The 19,447-nt window shown below is 40.5% G+C and overlaps 2 protein-coding genes across 4 annotated transcripts in view; one reads left to right on the top strand and one right to left on the bottom strand.

Annotated features, from left to right (window-relative positions):
- Positions 1-7,238, bottom strand: part of BZW2 (basic leucine zipper and W2 domains 2) — a 57,750-nt gene extending 50,512 nt beyond the window's left edge. Inside the window, exon 1 of one of the 2 annotated variants that reach the window (XM_036862847.1) lies at positions 7,089-7,238. The gene's annotated coding sequence lies outside the window, so the exon portion shown is untranslated. Of the gene's footprint in view, positions 1-7,072 lie in introns of both variants that reach the window. The other variant, XM_036862848.1, reaches the window with a different exon arrangement.
- A 329-nt stretch (positions 7,239-7,567) lies between these two features.
- ANKMY2 (ankyrin repeat and MYND domain containing 2) overlaps positions 7,568-19,447 on the top strand; it is a 35,216-nt gene continuing 23,336 nt past the window's right edge. Inside the window, exons 1-2 of one of the 2 annotated variants that reach the window (XM_036862845.1) lie at positions 7,568-7,862; positions 15,123-15,187. In XM_036862845.1, the coding sequence (XP_036718740.1) occupies positions 7,796-7,862; positions 15,123-15,187 (132 nt within the window). In that variant the 5' untranslated portion in view covers positions 7,568-7,795. The remainder of the gene's footprint in view (positions 7,863-15,122; positions 15,188-19,447) is intronic. The other variant, XM_036862844.1, reaches the window with a different exon arrangement.

The raw sequence follows: 19,447 nt of genomic DNA, 5'->3' as shown, positions 1-19,447 counted from the left end.
TGACTCACATTAACCTGATTATTAAATCCCCAAGTTGCATCTCTCAGGTTTAACTGTTTCAGCCATGTCTTTATTCCATTCATCAATAAAAGTAGAAAAGAAAAAATCAGAACAGTCCAACTGGAAAAAAAATCAAACTGAGAGAATAAAATTCCTTTAAGGCACTATATAGATAAAACCAGTTCCATGGATCATATTTTACTTGCAAAATAAATTTCACAATTTCCTACTCATTTTATTTTCTAGCTATTTTGGCTTTTGATATCCTAGCTATTTTGGATAATTTCAAATTAGTTTGTATTCAAAGGCAAAATATCCGAATAAGTATATGATTTTCTCTTCCATGGTTTCTTTTTATGTCCATTATTAACTTTCCTGCTACCACCAATTCTGAAGATACTGCTTTATAATTTTCAGTTTAGTCTAAAACATGTGATGTCATAAATTACTTGAGAGCAAGAACAAACCTAGTGTGCTTTAAAATATAATCTACCACTTCTGTGATTTTTAAAAAGTTGACATATTGAAGAAAACGTGCCTTTGAATGAAAAAAATTCTAGCTCCAATAGGGTTGGCCAGAAAATTACAGCCAATATTTATTTTATAAATATTTATAACATGTTATAATATTTTATGGAGTTGTTTTCTTGGGGGTTGTTCTCCCTGGAATGTTCTCCATTTTCTGGCTCGCCTGCCCAAATTCACCAATCCTTCCAGACTGTTCAGAACCTCACTTTCTCTAGTCCTCCCACTGAGCTCCACCCGTTCTGGAATCTGCACTTGTGACGGTACTGCTCTGGTTGGTGACTGGAGAAGGCTGTGTGGGGAAGGGGTCATTTGAGCTGAGAAGGATTGGAGTAAAATGTGATATGCAGAAATGGGTGGAGGAGGGCATTCTGGGAGCAGGAAGCCGGTGGGTGGGTAGGGAGTAACCACATTGTTCACATTAGAGCTGAAAGGCTGGAAGGAGCCAGCCAGCCACCTGAACAGCCAAAGGGAAGTTCTCAAAGGGGTCTAACCTGTCGGCTGACTGGGGGTGAGGGGGCGGCTTTTGGATGATGACTTTAGTCCCTATTGTTTCAGGGGCTGGCGGGTCTCCTAAAGGATAGTGGAGGCCTCTTAAGGACAAAGATCATGTCTTATCATTTGGGATTCGCTGAAAACAGATGCATACCAAGAACTTTCTTATTATTATAAAAAAAAAGTTAATCCTGATTAATATTTTTTAAAAAGTTAATCCTGAGATAGAATTACTAGAATTATATCTTTCATGAAAGTCTCTCTTGAAAAATAAATCTCTTCCAAACTGTAGGAAGTTGGGCTTATGGCAAATACTAATGTCTATACAATTTTACTTTCAAATGATTTCTTAACTAGGCCTGTAATTGTGTTATTCATCTTCTTCTCAACTGTAAAAACAGGTAGAATTGGCCCTAAAAATAACAACTAATTTTTATATAACATTTTATAGTTCACAGGGTATCGTCAAGGATCCTCAAAGTCATCCTGTAAGTTTGGTTAGTATCCCTGTTTTATATATGAAGAAAGTGAAAGCAAGAGACATTGCCTTGGAAAAGCCATCTCATCACGGAGTCTTGGTTTTCCCACTCTAATTCTCAGAGCTATGGCTGTGCTTGGCTGTCTCCCAGGGCTCATCCATAATCATTTCCTACCAGGTCAGAAGAGGCTACTTAATGGGACTGCTTTACTCCACAATCAACAGACCAGGAAGAGATTTTACTCAGAGGCTGATGAATGTAGTTTTAAGGGCTGCTTTGTCTGCCGGGTCTTTTTAACACAACCCCGCAAGAGATAACCAAATAACAAGAGATAAAAACACCGATTTTCTAGCTTAAATGTATTTATTGGGAAGGTGAATGCTACCTTTCCCCTCCTGATGCAAAAATAGCTTTCTATTTTTAATTACTGGAACCGTTTTACTATACTCAGAGATAAGAGGCACCAGCCTTGAGTTTTAAATTCCACAGTGACATAGCTAATATATAAATATATATGAGTTGAAGTTGGATATACACTAATGTGTGCTTCAGCATTACCTGGCAATGAGACTGGATTGGCTACATTGTCCTTAGACACTGTGAAGGCTGGGCTTTGAAGCTTACTTAAATATTCTTTAAGAACTCTTCAAACCAAATCTGGGAAGAAATGTTATAAATGATACCAAACAGTTCCATGTTGGCTTCTGGAAACATTAACATTTCATAAGTCCAAAACATCATAAAAGAAACATAAACATCAAGACATGCAAGTTATAAAGTTTTAAGAATTCAGAAAGCAGTTGTCAAAACAAGCATTTAGTTAAGCCAATCCTGAGGAAGGACGTGGTGGGCACACCTCAGTGTGGTCCTCATTTTCATGCAGTGAGATACCTCCTCTAACTATTGCTCATGACATTACCAAAGTACTCCTTTTTTTGGAAATGCCTTTTGACTTGATTTATGTGACACAGAAGAAAATCAGTATCTCCACTTCATTCATGTCTTGATTTTCTCAGTTAAACTAAATATATTTGCACCCCTTGTTGAGACGTGTCTGCAAATTACTTCGTCAGGGTCTAAAAAAGATGAAGATTAGCTGCCAGTAGGATATTCATAAGCTTGTGACACAGCACTGAGATATGCCACCTACCTCTTCGTTTTGTGGAGAAGCTAAAAGGTGATGTGAACAGTTTATGGAAATGCATTGTTCACAAGACAGTCTTTTGCTGATTTAGGTGTAACTGTTTTAACATTAAATGGATAACCGCGTAAGCGCAACTCTAAGTATAGAGAAAGAGCATTTGTATCCATATTGCTTTCTCTCTCTCTCTCTTTCTCTCTCTTTTTTTTTTTTTTTGGTTTAAACTACAACGACAATTTCTTAGTGGCTGTAATACTTCCAGATTTCCTTTTTAAAACTTCCTTATGGAAAATCTCAGATATATCAAAAGCAGAGAGAACAGTCTGATGAAGTCAATGTACTCATTGCCCACCTTCAACCCTTAACAACACGGTGAACTTTGTCTCATTAATGTTCTTACTCAGTCCCTGTCTCCCACTTTCACAAAATTATATTGAAGCAAGTCTTAGATATCTTACCATTTTCCCCCCTTAAACAATTCAGTACATATCTCTAAAAGATAAGGGACCTTTTAAACATATAACCACAATATTAGTTTCAAAGAAAATAAAAATCCTAATATCATCAAATATCCACTCAGTCAAGAAATGTACCTAAAAAATGAAAGTTAAATGTCAAGGAAAACATTACCCCAAAAGTTACAACACTCAAAAGTGAGCTATTCTCTTGCAATAAAAAGGAAACGGCATTCTCTTAAAGCACAGAGCTGTATGTACGTCAAGGGCTTCAAAGAGGGAGTCCAGGAACGGTCAGCAAAATTTGTAACGTGCATATGAACAATTTTTTTTTTCTTGGTTGATAGCATTCATCAGAATGTCAAGCAGCTTGAGACTGAAAACATTTAAAGACCTTCTGCCCTTGGTTATGATTGTGTGTGCTTAGGGCCACATCACCTCACATTGCCTGGAAGGATTAGTCAAGTAGGGAAACGAATCCACCTAAAATAACTTGGAGATCAAACTGAACTCAACTCAGCATGTACTGAGCACACACTAGGTGCGAGACACCGGGTCACAATCTTGAGAAGCAAAGGTAAACTAATCCTAGTTAATTTATAGTCTAGAAGGAGAAGGGGTCAAATAGATTAAAAAAACTGAACTAGGATGTCATGAAAAAGGTGCCTGCTTTAGGTTATTTTCATGGGGATCCAGATGAAGAAGCAAAGATGTTAATTTCAGGGTGCAAGGTGGCTGGGGACCAGGGCTTCTAAGAAGATAGGAGAAAATTAGAGGATGTCAGCAACTGTACCAGCAACTCCTGAGGAAACATTGTTCTTATCGCCCTTGCTGAGGGACAGGAATAAAAATGTTTACTAGAGCCTGTATTCTCCTCCTGGATGGGGTGGGAGAGGCGACCATGAAAGTATCTTGAAAGTTGACACTTCATCAGATCTGGGAAGGAGAGAAAGGCTCGGTAAAGAGGGAAGGGAGGTCATTCCAGGAAGAGAAAAGCAGGAACAAAGGGGTGGAAAATACTGGCACGTTAGGGAATCATCAGTGAGGTGACCTTAGAGCAGAGTATGTGGGAGGGGCTGGCTGGCTGACTGGAAATGCCGGCTGGGACCAGAAGTCGGAGCCTCCCAGACCAAACCTGGGCTGGTGGAGAGGAACCAGAAGTAAGAGACCAGAGCCTCTATTCTGCGGCAGGTGGAGAGCCACTGACATGCTTTAAGTGAATCAGTTCTGTCTTCACAAAGTATGTCGCATCCTTGGGTGGATGATGAGTGCTCAGTGTATATTGGTGGTGGTGCCTTAATGGTGGTGCCTTGAATGAGCTGGATGGGAAGCAGGCTACTTAGGAATCCATTGCAACAGGCCAAGAGACGTCCAGCGTGGTAGAAGTACAAAAAGGGATGATGGGGACACATATAAGAATTTCAGACATTTCAGAAATCATTATTTTTTAAAAGGAGAAGAAAGAAACAGAGACCAAAGCAACATATAAATTCTATTACACATTGTGGAACAATGTGTTAGTATGCTCTCATTTCCGTAAAAAAAAAAAAAAAGTGGAGCTACACATATAAGCTATAAACACATACAATTTCTCAGAAAGGTATGAGAAAAATAGACACCATGGGTTGTAGGGCATGGAGAAGAAACTGTGCAAAGAGGTCGGAGAGTCTTTTGTACCTTTGGCACCCTAAACCACATGAACGTGTTATCTATTAGCTAAAGAATATATAATTTCCCCCTTACTGCTAGCCACAGAGATACAGAATAATGAAAAGCGAAAAGGTTTTGGAGACAGATCTAGGTTCCAATTTTGGCTCTGATACTTCCAAACTGTGGGTCTGTGGGCAAATTAACTTCTTTCTGTTTCTGTCCCCTTATTTTCAGAAACAGGGGTAATACTAGCTAGGTCGCTACAACAATGATTAAACAAATCCTATAACAGAGCATCTGGTAGAATATCGGCACAGACTAAGGACCCAATAAGTAGTAGCTATTTTATTACCAACAAAACTTCTTTGATGTGAATACATTCTTAATACAAAAAAAGTTCCTTGATCTAGTCTAAGGTATGCTCATTAGCTAATCTTATTCCTACATTAAATATTAACACTGTCCAAAAACGATTAATGAATCCATCTGATGAACACAATCCATTACGTATCTGTTTCTAGAAATTTAAACTTAACATATTACTTATATGCATTTCTAGGCAGATGTTAGCTTTTTTACTTTAAATGTCATTGACTCTAGCTTTACTGAATTCATGTATTCACAGAGGACTAAATACCAACGAGGTGCCATAAGGCACCAGGAAAATAGATAATAAGTTGCTATCCTCGAGGAACTGACAACTTCAGTGAGACAAACAGGTGTGACCTTCAAGTAACCATGGCCCCAATTTGGCACAAGAGATGGAAATACTGGCAATGAAGCACCCAATTCTGTAACATCCCTTGTAAAATGTTAAGTCACATGGTAAGGGAAGGTTACTCCGCAAGCATTTTCTTAGGTTTCTGGGTTTCTTCTTCATGATACTGTGTTTTCAATCAGTTGTAACTGCGGCAATAGCAGCATGCTAAGTGTTACAAAAGATGGGTCACTCAAAAGCCTTACTACTTGTTTGAACAGTCACGTCATTATTAAAGCATTCCCAAACAAAAGTTTCTTTGTTATACATTGTGATGAATAATTTCAAACCATTTTCATGTGATATGTTCTGGCTCAGATCTGCCCCAGCCTGTAAAGATGAAGCCTTAGACAAGAAAACATCTGGGATTTGGGGAAAAAATTTTGTTAAAGGCAGGAAATAATGAACATCTTCCAGGATTTCAGAAGTGTTAGTGAATGCTTCCAAGAAATGAAGGCGTAAGGCCAGAGGAAAATACACTTCACTTCATATATGGCACAGCGGGGAGAAAGAGTGATGGTGGGGGGGGATGCTTAACAAAAAAAATCTACATAATTATACAAATATTTCTCTTTGAAGCAGATGCGTCTTGGGAGAAACACTAATACTAGACTGTAGAGAAACAACAGTAAACACTAATTTCTACAGAAGCTTTCGCTGATGCTTTAAATATGTTATGGATGTCCACCCGGGAGGAACGACTGACTTCGTATTAGCAAGCAAGTCCTGTCTCTGAGCCACAGGAGGGTACACGCTTGTATTTGGCCCCTAGCTTCCTATAGTGAAAGCCTGAAGCTACATATTACAGTTGAATGAAGGTTGGATTAAGAGGCTAATCTAATGCTATATATAGACAGCAACACCAATTTAATCTCCGCCCCTTCTCCCTCCCCTTCCTATTTCCATAAATCTCAAGATCTGAGTTACAAAGATACTGGGAACTCTAGAAGAGAGAAGAGGCCCTCCCTCCCCCCTCATCCCCGGCTGTCTTTCATAAACGAATATTAGTGCAAGTGTAAATTGCTTCCAAACATCCTTAACGGACACCATAGAGCGATCAGATCCGGTTTTCTTCTACAGCTCCCACAGACGCCAGAGGAGATGACAAGTGGGGGTGGGTGGGTGGAAGGGTGAGGAGGGTAGGTTGCCAAATGAGAACTACCTTCTCCCGAGACTACTCTCACATGCGTTCATATCGCTCGTAATGGGGAGCTCCCCTCTCCACCCCACCCCGAGTCCAAAGCCTCAACCCTGGCTTCCCGGGAGTTACATCTGGCAGTGCCACGCACGGGACGATGGGCACCCGCCACTTCCCACCTCGTGGCCGGCGCCTGGCCGCTCTCGGTCTCCCAGGACGGCCAAATGTGGCAAGTGGAGGGTCTTCACTCCGGGGCACTGATACGCGGTATAAGTGATGGTAATGGGGTGGAGGGGCGGCTTCCCCACCGAGAGGAAGGAAGCCGCCCCAGCAGGCACATGCTTCCTCAGGGCCAGCTCCGGTAGCGGGGAAGCTCCCGGTGGGGCTCTGGCTCCGGTTGTCGAAGGCTTCCCGGCTCTCCCCCTGCCCTACCTGGGCTGCTTCTCACCTGTCCGAGGAGGTAGCGGCGACGCGCGAGGCTGGGGGCTGCGGCGACTCCGGCAGCGGCGGTGGCAGCGGCAGCAGTGGTGGCGGCAGACAATGGAGGAGTGAAGGACAGACACATTGACACCGACACACGGAGCTCGGCGCAGCCCCGCCTACCACGCCGCCACGCCTCCCAGCCCGCCCCCGTCCCGGGCCGCTCCACTCCCTGGGAAATGAAGGGGGGTGTATAGCGAGAGCAAGGGAGATGCATGCCCGTAGCAGAAACTGCCGAACACAGAAATTCCAGAAAGAGAATTTAAATACTGTGTGTCCCTAAATATCTGCACCGGAAAGGATGGCGGTGGGGGACGTGTAACAGGCATTTAATCCCCCCCTCTGATTTTCTCCATTTGGTTTTTCCTTCCCAGGCTGTTCCAATGGGAGAGTCTCGCTGCCGCCTCCTGCAGCTCCTCCTCCCGGCCGGGCCAATGACTCGTGGGGGGCGGAGACTACCGCTGGGCCTGCAGAGACTGCCTGCCCGGCTCGCCCGAGCTCGCCCGCTGCTCGCCAGCCCCCCGGAGGGTGGAGAGAATTCGAATGCTTCCGCGGTTGGCTACTTAATGTCCTAGTCTCAAGTTGCCAAACCTTGCGGCTGGCGTTCCTAATACAGACACGTCGTTTCTTTTTAATACTTCCAAAGAAACAATAGCTGTCAAGCTGGCGGAAGCAATGGTTCACATGAAGAAAGGCGAGCTGACCCAGGAGGAAAAGGATCTGCTGGAAGTCATCGGAAAAGGTGTGGGTGCTGGGCTGCGGCGGGGGCGCTGCCTGCCTGGTCCGGGAGGGAAGGGGGGCGTGGCGGAGCCCGGGCGGCGCCCCCGGCCCGGCTGACCCTGGGTTACGGTTTTGCGAGGCTGACATCCTGCGACCGGGAAACAGCGCTCCTACCTTTGGTCTGGGACCGGTTGCGGGGGCGGAGAGGTGGGGAAGGAGAAGCGCTGCTGGGATGGGAGCGGAGGTTGCAGACGTTCGTTTTCTAAATCAGCGTTTGGAAGGGTGCACATTTCCAGGCTCCACTTCGGATGATAATGAGCGACCCGGGGTGGGGCCTCAGAATGTGCATTCTTCAAAACTCTAAGGTGATTTTGACCACAGTCCGTCTGGGCGATAGTGGCCTGGAAGTTTCAGCTTCTTAGATAGGTGTCTAAGGGCCGTTTCGACTTCCGGAGGCCGAAAGATCTGGATCCCTTGGCTGTCCCCGCCCTCGCTTGGGGCGGGTGGAGGGAGCTCCTAAGGAGAAGGGTTCTTTACAAGGGCATAAAACGAGGTCTGTAATTTGCCGCATTGAGGCTTCTGAGTCCAGGGCCTCCCTGGCTTCTTTCCAGAAGCCCCCGGCCGCCGCAGGAACTCTCACAACAGCGAGGAGGTTGGGGAGGCGTCCACACCGCTCTGCGCACTTCGCAGGGCTGCGACCTTCTAATCGCGCTCTTCCGCGCTTTCCCTTCCATTCTCCCAACGCGCGTCCCACTTCCGCCGCTCCGGGTCCTAGGGAGGGAGACGCAGGCCCCGGGGACGAGCCAGAAGCCATGTTTTCCGCGCCGTCCCCGAGTGGACGTCCCAGAAGAGTTCCCGAAGTCCCGTTACCTGGCAGGTGACAACAGCGTGACTACGTGGCTTCTGCACTGTCACGGCGCGGCGATACGGATGTATGGGAACTGCGGGCATTGTTCATGTGGCTGTTTTAAGCTCCCTCGAACGGCAGAGAAGCCAGTCATTGCAACATAAAACTTCCCAATTTCCAGTCTTTCTTTTTTTCTAAGTAGCCTGGCTCCCATCTGGACATACAGAGAGTAAGGCACATGTATTCTTTATACTGACAAGAAAAGTCTAAACGTAAAGGAGAGAAATATCGGATTGGAACTCAACAGGTGCTCATGAGCTGAGCCCACCCAATCTGATCTCAACAGGTTTAACTCAGTCACAGCTGTAATTTGCTATGACGTGTTCTTTGCCTAGAACTGTGGGACTTGGGAGTTGGTGCAGACTGTTTGTTCTGCACGGTTCTCGCTGACCTGTTTGGCACTGCAGTCTCCCTTTTCTGCCTGTCTCTGGTTCAGTTCTCCGTGCCTTTGGTGGCCCTGGGATTCAGCTCAGCAGCCATGTGAGTCTCAGCTCTGTGCCAGGTACAGTGCTGGACAAAAAAGGAGACAAAGGATCAACTTATAATCCACCAGGGATGCAAATTCTGTTTTTGAGCAGTCCAGAGCTATCACCCTCTCTCAAAGGTGTAAACAAGTGAGCAGTTTTATAAAGTGGGTCTCTGAAAGGGGCAGGTGGTGTGTGTGGGGACGTAGGGAGGGAATCCTTGGATACATTATTAGGTGTCCACCAGTTTTTATTTTTAAAGATTAAATAAAAGAATTAATGTGAATTTAGCCTGGTTAGCACTGTGATTTTTTTCTGGGCCCACATTGTGCAACAAATTACACAGACACTGTTTCACCTATTTAATTGGTCCAAGCTGATGAGAAAAAAGAAGTGAGATGGACATAGTATGTGATACATTCTTGTCAAGTGAAGGTCTGTTGGACATTACCATACTCTTAAAAAAAGGCAATGGGAGATAAGAGAAAGTAACAACCGTAGCCAACCTTTACTGATTGTTATTTTGGGCCTGGCATAATTCTTAGCACTTTACATATATCCATGCGTTTAATCTTGATAAGCTAGGAATTATTTTTAAGCTACAACATTATGAGAGACAGCATAGGATGGTAGTTAACCTTTCAAGTCTGATTTGGAATCCTCCCTCATTCATTTGCTGGTGACTTGGCCTTGGGCAAATTACTGTTTCTGAGCCTTAGGTTCTCCATGTGAAAAATGGTACCCACCTCACAACATTGCTATAAGGATAAAATGAGTTAGTGTGAGTAATGTGTTTAAAATACTGTATTGGCTATTATTACGGTAAATATGGCAGTCTGTACTTGATAGACAAGAAACCAAGAAACTGAAAAGTTCAAATAGCTTGCCCAATATAATACAGGTAATAAGTGGCAGAGCAGAGATATCATATGGCCCACAGTCCTAGAAATATGCTGGACTTGAAAACAAACTAAACAAAATGAAAAAATGAAACCAGCACCATAGTCCATACCATACCTTATTCACTTGGAGAGGCAATTTAATTGCAGCAAAATATTTTCATCTGTCAAGTTAAATTAATTTTAATTGTAAACGTTATTGATTTTGTAGTTTTGTGTGCATTTAAAATTTGTAAAATAATTTTTGGCTTGTAGATGAACGAAGCTCATAAACAAAGTTTATATTCGTACTCATAAGAAGCAATTTTCTTTAAAGGAGGTGAGTAGAGTTCTGATTTTTTTTCCCTTCGATACATTTCTCAACTTTGAGAAGCACTGGCTTAGTCAGTACTAGTAGGTGGAACTAACGATAAGTTTCCAGCCACCTGTGACCTGTCATCTTGGCCAATCTGAAATAAACTCAGCAAATTTTTGAGTTCTCCCTCCGGCTAACCACTGCCCTCCAGAAGTTAAGCCGATTGTAAGTGGGGCTTACAGTCCAGAGAATACCGCACATTGCTACTGGATACTTTTAGACAATTTCTTCTTCTGAGTAAATGCACATTCTAGGTATTCTACAGGTTGTTAATTTGTTAGAATGCCAAAAAGAAGTTCCAGATGAAACTGAGAAGCTGTTTCTCACATATTCATTTAAATCATAGTCACTGACAGCATCCATTTCACAACATTTCAGAAGAGAAATGAAATCACTTAAGCACAGTTAACTGGGTTATATTACTTGTAGATTGACCCATTCTTCTAAGCTCTGATATCTTTTTCATTAAACACTGAGGAAGTGCTATTTCAAAATAAATTAAACTTTAAGAATATAAACCAGAAAGTCTTTCATTACTTATCTTGTTTAGTACTTGAAATCCCTGGGATCACTGTTGCCGATTTCACAAGAAAGTAACGTACTTTTTTTTTTTTTTTTTTTTTTTTTTGTGTTAAAGGAACTGTGAAGCAGACTCGGACAATAAGGTTTATTCTACCAATTTTATTGGAGTATAACTAAAGTACGATAAATGGTACATATTTCAAGTGTACACTTTTTTAAAAAGTCAGTTTTGACATAAGTGTACATCCACGAAACTACTGCAATCTAGACAATGAACAGTTCCATCACCCCCAAAATGTTCTACATACCCATTTGTAATCTGTCACTCCCTCCACCCGTGTCTCCAGGCAACCACTGATAGGTTTCTGTCACTATTGATTAGATTTCTCTATTCTAGAATTTTATGTAAGTGGAATTATACAATAAGTATAATAAATATTCCTTTTTTTTTTGCATGACTTATTTCACTCAGCATCATGATATTGAGGTTCATCCATACTGTACCAATAATTTGTTTCTTATTTTTTTCTTTTATTCCCTATGTATGGATATACCACTATTTGCTTATCTGGTGACACTGATGGACATTTCAGTTGTTTCCAATTTGGGACTATTAAAACATCCTGCTCTAAGGTCCTGTGTAGTTAATAATGTTATTTCTAGTACCTCTGGTATATAGAAAGATTCAGGTCTACTAATAATTATAGCATAGAGTTCAAAGACAAATTTAAATTCAAATACGTAGTTACCATTAACTATATGACTGGGCAGGTTTTGCAACCTCTGTGGGCTTCATTGTCTTCCTTTACAAAACAGCTCTTTTAGTTACTCTAATTTTTTTTTTTTAATTTTATTTATTTATTTATTGATTGATTGATTGATTGATTGATTGATTGATTGCTTGCTGGCTGGCTGGCTGGCTGGCTGGCTGGCTGTGTTGGGTCCTCGCCTCTGTGCGAGGGCTTTCTCCAGTTGCGGCCAGCGGGGGCCACTCTTCATCGCGGTGCGCGGGCCTCTCACCGTCGCGGCCTCTCTTGTTGCTGAGCACAGGCTCCAGACGCGCAAGCTCAGTAATTGTGGCTCACGGGCCTAGTTGCTCCGCGGCATGTGGGATCCTCCCAGACCAGGGCTCGAACCCGTGTCCGCTGCATTGGCAGGCAGATTCTCAACCGCTGCGCCACCAGGGAAGCCCAGTTACTCTAATTTTTATGTAGTGATTCATAATCCTAACTTGAGGACATTTTGTTACAAAGTCTAAAAATAGATACACCTAGGAGAATTTAGAAACTTTACACTTAAACAGATTCACTATTTCAAAATATATGTTGTAATTAGAAGTCTCTCTTTTAAAATACATTTATAACTATGTATCTATGATTAAGTCTGTATCCATATATTATTTTTACATTCAGATACTTTAATTATTTTATACATGATTTTACTTATACATAAATGTAACAGCAACTAACAAGCCAAATAGTTTTTTAAATACTTGACATAGATTCCTCAAAACATTCCTGTTGAGGGATCCCACTAAATGATTGAAACTCATAAATATTCAGATCTCATGACTATCTGATGGATTGCTGGAAACAGAAAATGTCATGTTTGTTTGTTTCTCCCTTTTTGTTTGTTTTGGCTACTTCTCCTTGTCTTCAGTAGAGACCAGTGGTCCCAAACTAGATATTAGAAGTGTCGCAATGAATTATATTATGCTACTCTAAATATAAATAACAAGAGCATCTAATATGCACTGAGGTTGTACTCTGTGCCCCACACCAAGACAAGCCCTTAGTCCTAAGAACACTATGGGATGGATTATTTCTGCTTCCTATATAAGAAAACTGAGGGTTTTCTAGGACTTGTTCAGTTTTATAGTGGTCCTGAAAGGGCTCTAGTGTGGTATAAGAGAGGGCAGTAACAGTGAGAGTATCACTCTTACCATCATCTCTTCTCTGCTAAAATGCTGGTCCATCCAGATAAGTTATCTATCCCACCCTAATGGAGCAGGTTGGGTTGTGTTTTCTTCTCTGGAGCAACTTGGAGAAATTCTCACAAGGGAAAGAAATTATTAAATATTATTTTCGTCAGTTATGTCTATTCATTTTTGTCTCCAGTGAGGATAGATGTTGACTCATTTCCCATCCCCCTTATAGTACCACATCCCCTCATCTTAAGAGTTTGTTAAATCAGATTTAACATATTTCTTTCCCAAGTAAAGCAATTAATCTTTTCAATTTAATTGCAAAATATTGTTTGAGAGTCTACTATGCACAGTAAGGAATGACAAAAAATAAAAATCCTTCTGTGTAAACTATGTGTTTCCCATTTCCATGCTATTCTAGACCTTCTACAGTTTCCTACTGTCATTAAATTGGGAACTCCAAGTTAGAAATCATCACAAGTTTTTCCTCTTGGGGGTATTTTTGCTCATCTATTTTCCAAAATATGTTTTCATTCTCTAGAAGCCCAGACAGTTTCAGAAAAATTTTCCCATCCTGGTCCCTGCATTTCAAAAGACTAACTGGTATTCCGTGGCATGTGAGTGAGCAACTCATCTTTTTTTTTTAATTGCCCTGCGATTGGACAGATTTACCATATACATCGTTAGCCACCGGGCTAAACATTTTATAGAATTATTGGCCTGTTGTCTAATATGAGCCAAATGTCTATGATTGCAATCCCCATCCTTTCCCTAACATATAGCAGGCTTTGGCATGATCACAATCCCTATAGTATTCTCCCTTTATTGCATAAACATCTCTCGGTCAGATGGAAAATAACTTCAGTTATTCCTCAGTGGATAACGGGGTTCAGCTGAAGCATCTTCCTCAAGTGAAATTGGTGTGCAGGAGTTTGTTCTAATTCCTTTCCAAAGATGTTTGAGAGTCTCTGGTGAGAAGCCACAGGTATGGATAAGCTTCCCTGCACAACTTGCTTGCATGTTTGAAGGCTTTCCCCTCTCCCTCTGTAGCCATTCAGCCAGTGATACCAACTGCCCTCAGGTGGAGTGTGGGATCAGACAAATGAACTATGGACAAAATAGCTGCTGTCATAATTCGGGGCCTTGTAGATCACTCACTTGACATTTCCCCAGCTGAGCTATTTCGCTATCAATCTAGGAGACATTTCTGTATCTCCCCTCTGTTGGTGAGGGGTACTCAGACCATGTGCCTAAGAAGCAGGTTGGGTAGAAAGAAGCAGGCTAAGCTCGATTCTGCATTCCACCTTTAGCTCTGGAAGAATTGCAAAGTTTAACACATTCTTGAACTATAATTCTAAATTTAAAGACAAGAAATAACTCCTAGTTGAGGATGCTTCTATTCTTTTATGTCCTTTTAGAGGAGAGGCTTATCTCATCCTTTCTCCCTGAGAACATGCAATTTCATTATCCTGTTCCCTGTCACACCAGAAATTTTTTGGTAGAACATGTGATTGGCTCCTATTAAGGATGATAATAGCAACATTCTCTCCTGCAACTATGCCTTAGTATGCCTTACAGAAGGCTGGAAAACCTGATAGTCGTGGCCCAATTACAGCTTATTTACAAATTTACAGAGACTGACCTTCAGGTTTACATCGGATGGCTTTCAGTATGAGAGTCTGAATACTGACCATATGGCACTTTTGTATAGCACCAGGCATAAAAGATACATTTACCTCAGCATTTCCAAACCAAGAATTCTATTAGGAGCATGCCATCAATTCACAGGACGTAGTGGTGACAAGGTATATAAATACTGACTGTATTTTGAACTGTTATTACACTGACAGCAATTTAAGCTTTAGATGGTGGGTTGGATTAGATGCCCTTTAAGATTTGTTTCAGTATTAAAAGTCTTATGCTTTGTGGTTATTGTATTACTGCCAAAAGGAAAATGTGGCCAATTTAATATACTCTAAGGCCAGTGGAAGTAAAAGCAAGATGGAGCTATTTTAGTCTATATGAATCTGTTCTCTGGGATAATTACTTTGTGGAATAAACAGTATGCGATTGATGCTTTATTTCTTAGCAACCTGACCTGACTCATCTTAGTTTTACAGATAACCCTTTAAAGTCTGTTTCCTTGACGTTAGATTTTTTTTCTGTTCTAAATATAAATAACCTTTGCGCTTTCTTTCTTTTTTTTTTAAGGTACTGTCCAAGAAGCTGGAACATTGTTAGCCAGCAAGAATGTTCATGTCAACTGCTTGGATGAGGTAAAATTTAAAACATTTAATAAAATTTTACTTCCTATGAGAATGGATAATATATGAAATCTAATAATAAGAGTTGTTTTCTAGCATTTGTGCTCAAGTTATACTAAGCTCTAAAGCAAATGTCAGCAGACAGGTTGCAAAAGACAAATAAGGATGTAAAAACATGTTTAATTTTACTGGTAATCAAATAAGTGACCGTTAAACCAATTCCATATCATTTCTTGTGAAGTGTGGGAAACACTGCACTTTTATATGCTACTGGATTAGGTGTAAATTGGCATCATATTCTGGAGAAAATTTTAGAATATTTCTCATTTTTAAATGTACCTACCTTTGATCCAGCAATTCTACTTCTCGGGAGGGTTAAATGACCTAAACTCAACTTTCTAGAACAATTGCAATCCAGAATAACTTTCTGAGGTGGTAGTTTCTCTTCAGAGCTGTCCAGTATGGCAGCCATTGGTGCCATACTGGACACACACATACTGAACACACATTCAATGTGTGGCTAGTAGATACTCTATTATACAGGACAGTTCTAGTACTAGAACATTAACTGAATTTCAGTTTCTCATGCAGCAAAGGAGGTGTTTTGTTAACCCTTTACCCACACATGGGTAGTAAAGTTAATATCAGACAAAATAAAGTTTAAAGCAAAAAAGAAAAAAAAAAAAAGAAGAAGACTCTTTCTTATAGAAAGTTTATAAACCACCAGGAATATACCAGCCTTAAGCCTTCACTAATAATCTTATAAGCTTTGAAGTTCATTAAGAAAAAGGTAGAATTCAAAGGAGAAATTTGTAAGACCACAATAGCATCTTTTAGAAAATGATAAGCAGAAAAAAGTATTCAAGGGATGGAAAAGTTGGATAACCTAACAGTCTATGCACTTTTATATAAGACAGAAATAGTACATCTCCATTTACATTTAACACTGTTAAAAATTGGTTTACGTATTATACTTTTTTTTTTTTTTAGAAATGAGTTTTTTTTTAAATTTTATTTATTTATATATTTTTTGGCCGCGTTGGGTCTTTGTTGCTGCGCGCGGGCTTTCTCTAGTTGCGGGGAATGGGGTGGGGCTACTCTTCATTGCGGCATGCGGGCTTCTCATTGCAGTGGCTTCTCTTGTTGCGGAGCACATGCTGTAGGTGCGTGGGCTTCAGTAGTTGCGGCACTCGGGCTCAGTAGTTGTGGCTCACGGACTCTAGAGCGCAGGCTCAGTAGTTGTGGCGCTCGAGCTTAGTTGCTCCGCGGCATGTGGAATCTTCCTGGACCAGGGCTCGAACCCGTGTCCCCTGCATTGGCAAGCAGATTCTTAATCACTGTGCCACCAGGGAAGTCCTGTATTATACTATTTTGTAAAGGAAAATTTTAACTAACTTTAAACAAGTTTACCAAATGTAATATAACACTGAAAATAAACAGAAATATGTTCCAAAGAATAAAACATATAACCTGAATGTTTTTAAAAATTCTGAATAGTTCTTGGGTAAAAGAAGAAGTAGAAGTAGAAATTTCCTACTATAAACAACTGAAAACACAACATTTATCAAAAGCTACTGTTTATCAAAAGCTGTGTCATGTGGCCAAAGTCATATTCAGAGGAAATTTTGTAGCACTTGTTATTGTACTTTAAACCTTTGTGTTGTTCTGAGCTTTCAACTCATGAAATTAGATAAAAAGAATAAAGTATACTCAGAAAATATAAGAAATGAGTTAAGAAAAATAAAATAGAAATAAAAAATTTTAAAAGCCATCAAGCATAAGCAACAAAAGAAAAAATAAAGAAAAAATAAAAATTAAAACCTTTGTGCTTCAAAGCACACCATCCAGAAAGTAAAAAGAAAACCCACAGAATGGTTTTACAAATCATATCCGGTAAGGGACTTGTAACTAGAACGTATTAAGAACTTGTACAACTCAATAATAAAAATGACAAATAACCCTATTAAAAAATGGGCAAAGGATATTCTTCTTCCAAAGAAGACATATGAGTAACCAATATGCACATGAAAAAAGGCTCAAAATTAGCTGCCGGGGAAATGCAAATCAAAACCACAATGAGAGGCCACTTTACACCCACTAGGATGGCGATAATAAAAAAAAAATATAGGGCTTCCCTGGTGGCGCAGTGGTTGAGAATCTGCCTGCCAATGCAGGGGACACGGGTTCGAGCCCTGGTCTGGGAAGATCCCACATGCCGCAGAGCAACTAGGCCCGTGAGCCACAACTACTGAGCCTGCGCGTCTGGAACTTGTGCTCCGCAACGGGAGAGGCCGCGACGGTGAGAGGCCCGTGCACCGCGATGAAGAGTGGCCCCCGCTCGCCGCAACTGGAGAAAGCCCTCGCACAGAAACAAAGACCCAACACAGCCAAAAATAAATATTAATTAATTAATTAATTTTAAAAATATATATATATATAGATAGATAATAACAAGTATTAGTGTGGATGTGGAGAAGCTGGAACCCTCATGCGTTGCTGGTGGGAATATAAAATGGTGCAGCTGCTATTTAAAATGGGTTGACAATTCCTCAAACGATTAAACATAGAGTTACCATATAACCCAGCAATCCTAGGTATGTAACTAAGAAAAATAAAACATATGACAATACAAAAACTTGAACATGAATGTTTATAGCACCATTATTCATAACAGCCAAAGGTGGAAACAGTCCAAACATCCATCACCTGATAAGTGGATAAACACAGTGTAGTATATCCATGCAACCGAATATTATTCAGTCACAAAAAGGAATGAAGTCCTGGTGCGTGCTACAACATGGGTGAATTTCAAAAACATTCTGCCAAGTAAAAGAAGCCAATCAAACAAGACTAAATATTGTATGATTTCATGTATAGGAGATGTCCGAAATGGGCAAGTTCATAGACACAGAAAGTAGATTAGTGGTTGCCTAAGGCTGGGTAATGGGATGGGGAGGGGTAATGGGAATGACTGCTAATGGGTATGATATTTCTTTTGGTTTTGACAAAAATATTCTAAAATTGATTGTGGTGATGGTTGCACAACTCTGAAAATACTTAAAACTATTTAATTGTAACATTAAATGAGTAAATTATATCACAATGAAGCTGTTAAAAAAGAAAAGATAAAACAAAGTTATCAATTTAAGACCAGAAAATAGACACAATTTGGAAAGTATAAGCAAGAAAATAATAAACACCAAGGAAGTGAGAGCATAACTGCAATTATGAGGAATTGTCATACCTTTTTAAAGCCAATTCATTTGAAAATCCATATGAAAGTAGTGATTTTTTAGAAAAATAAAAATGAACGTATTTATCTCATATAGAAATAGAAAAACTGGGATAATTAAGGAAGATTTGTATGAATGTATTTAAGTGCCAACTACCTTCTAAAGCTGCAAACCTGAGTAAGCTTTACAAAACATTCAAGGACCATTTAATTCTCATTTTACACAGATTGTACCATTAGTTCATAAAAAGATGGGAAGATGCCTAACTCATTTGATAAAGTTAGCATAATGCTGATGCCAAAACAGGAAGAAGCCCAAGCAAACTATGGGCTCAATTCACTTTGTAAATACAGATGCAAAAACACTATATAAAATGTTAGCAACTTGATCCAGTAGTGTATCAAAAGAATAATAAGACTTAACCAAGTAAGGTTTCTCCAAGAATGATAGGATGGTTCAGTTTAGAAAATCTTTCAATGTAATTCACTATATTACAGAATAAAAGAGAAATATGATCATCTCAATAGACATAATGCATTTGATAAAATTTAACTACTGAGGGTAAAAACTCTTTTAACAGCTTAAGATAGAATGGCTTTTCTATAACTTGAATAAGTTTGCAGAAACCTTCCACAAGCATTGGCATCCTACTTAATGTTAAAACATGAGACACACTCCTATACTTAATGTTTAAACCTAGGAGCACCAAATTCAAGACAAGGAGGTTCCTGGAGCTTCTATGAGTGAGCTGCACACAGATGTGGCCTCCTTGGTATTCCTTGAACCCAATGCTCCTCTCCCCCAAAGAGTTTTACACTTGCATTCTCTTTACTGGAGCATTCTTCCTCTAGTTATTTACATCCTTTGCTCCCTCCAGGGCTTTGTTCAAATGCCACCTGCTCAGAGGGACATTCTTTGACTGTCCTTCTAAAAATAACAATCTCCTCTTACCTTCTGCCATTCCCTCTCCCCCTTACTCGATGCTGTTTCCCTATAGCACTTATTATCACCATCTGCCTTGTCACCCCTACTAAAATTT

The sequence above is a fragment of the Balaenoptera musculus genome, chromosome 9 (assembly GCF_009873245.2).
Source record: "Balaenoptera musculus isolate JJ_BM4_2016_0621 chromosome 9, mBalMus1.pri.v3, whole genome shotgun sequence".
NCBI classification, from domain to species: Eukaryota; Metazoa; Chordata; class Mammalia; order Artiodactyla; family Balaenopteridae; genus Balaenoptera; species Balaenoptera musculus.
The sequence above is the reverse complement of the archived record's forward strand: the minus strand, read 5'-3'. Positions and strand labels throughout refer to the sequence as shown.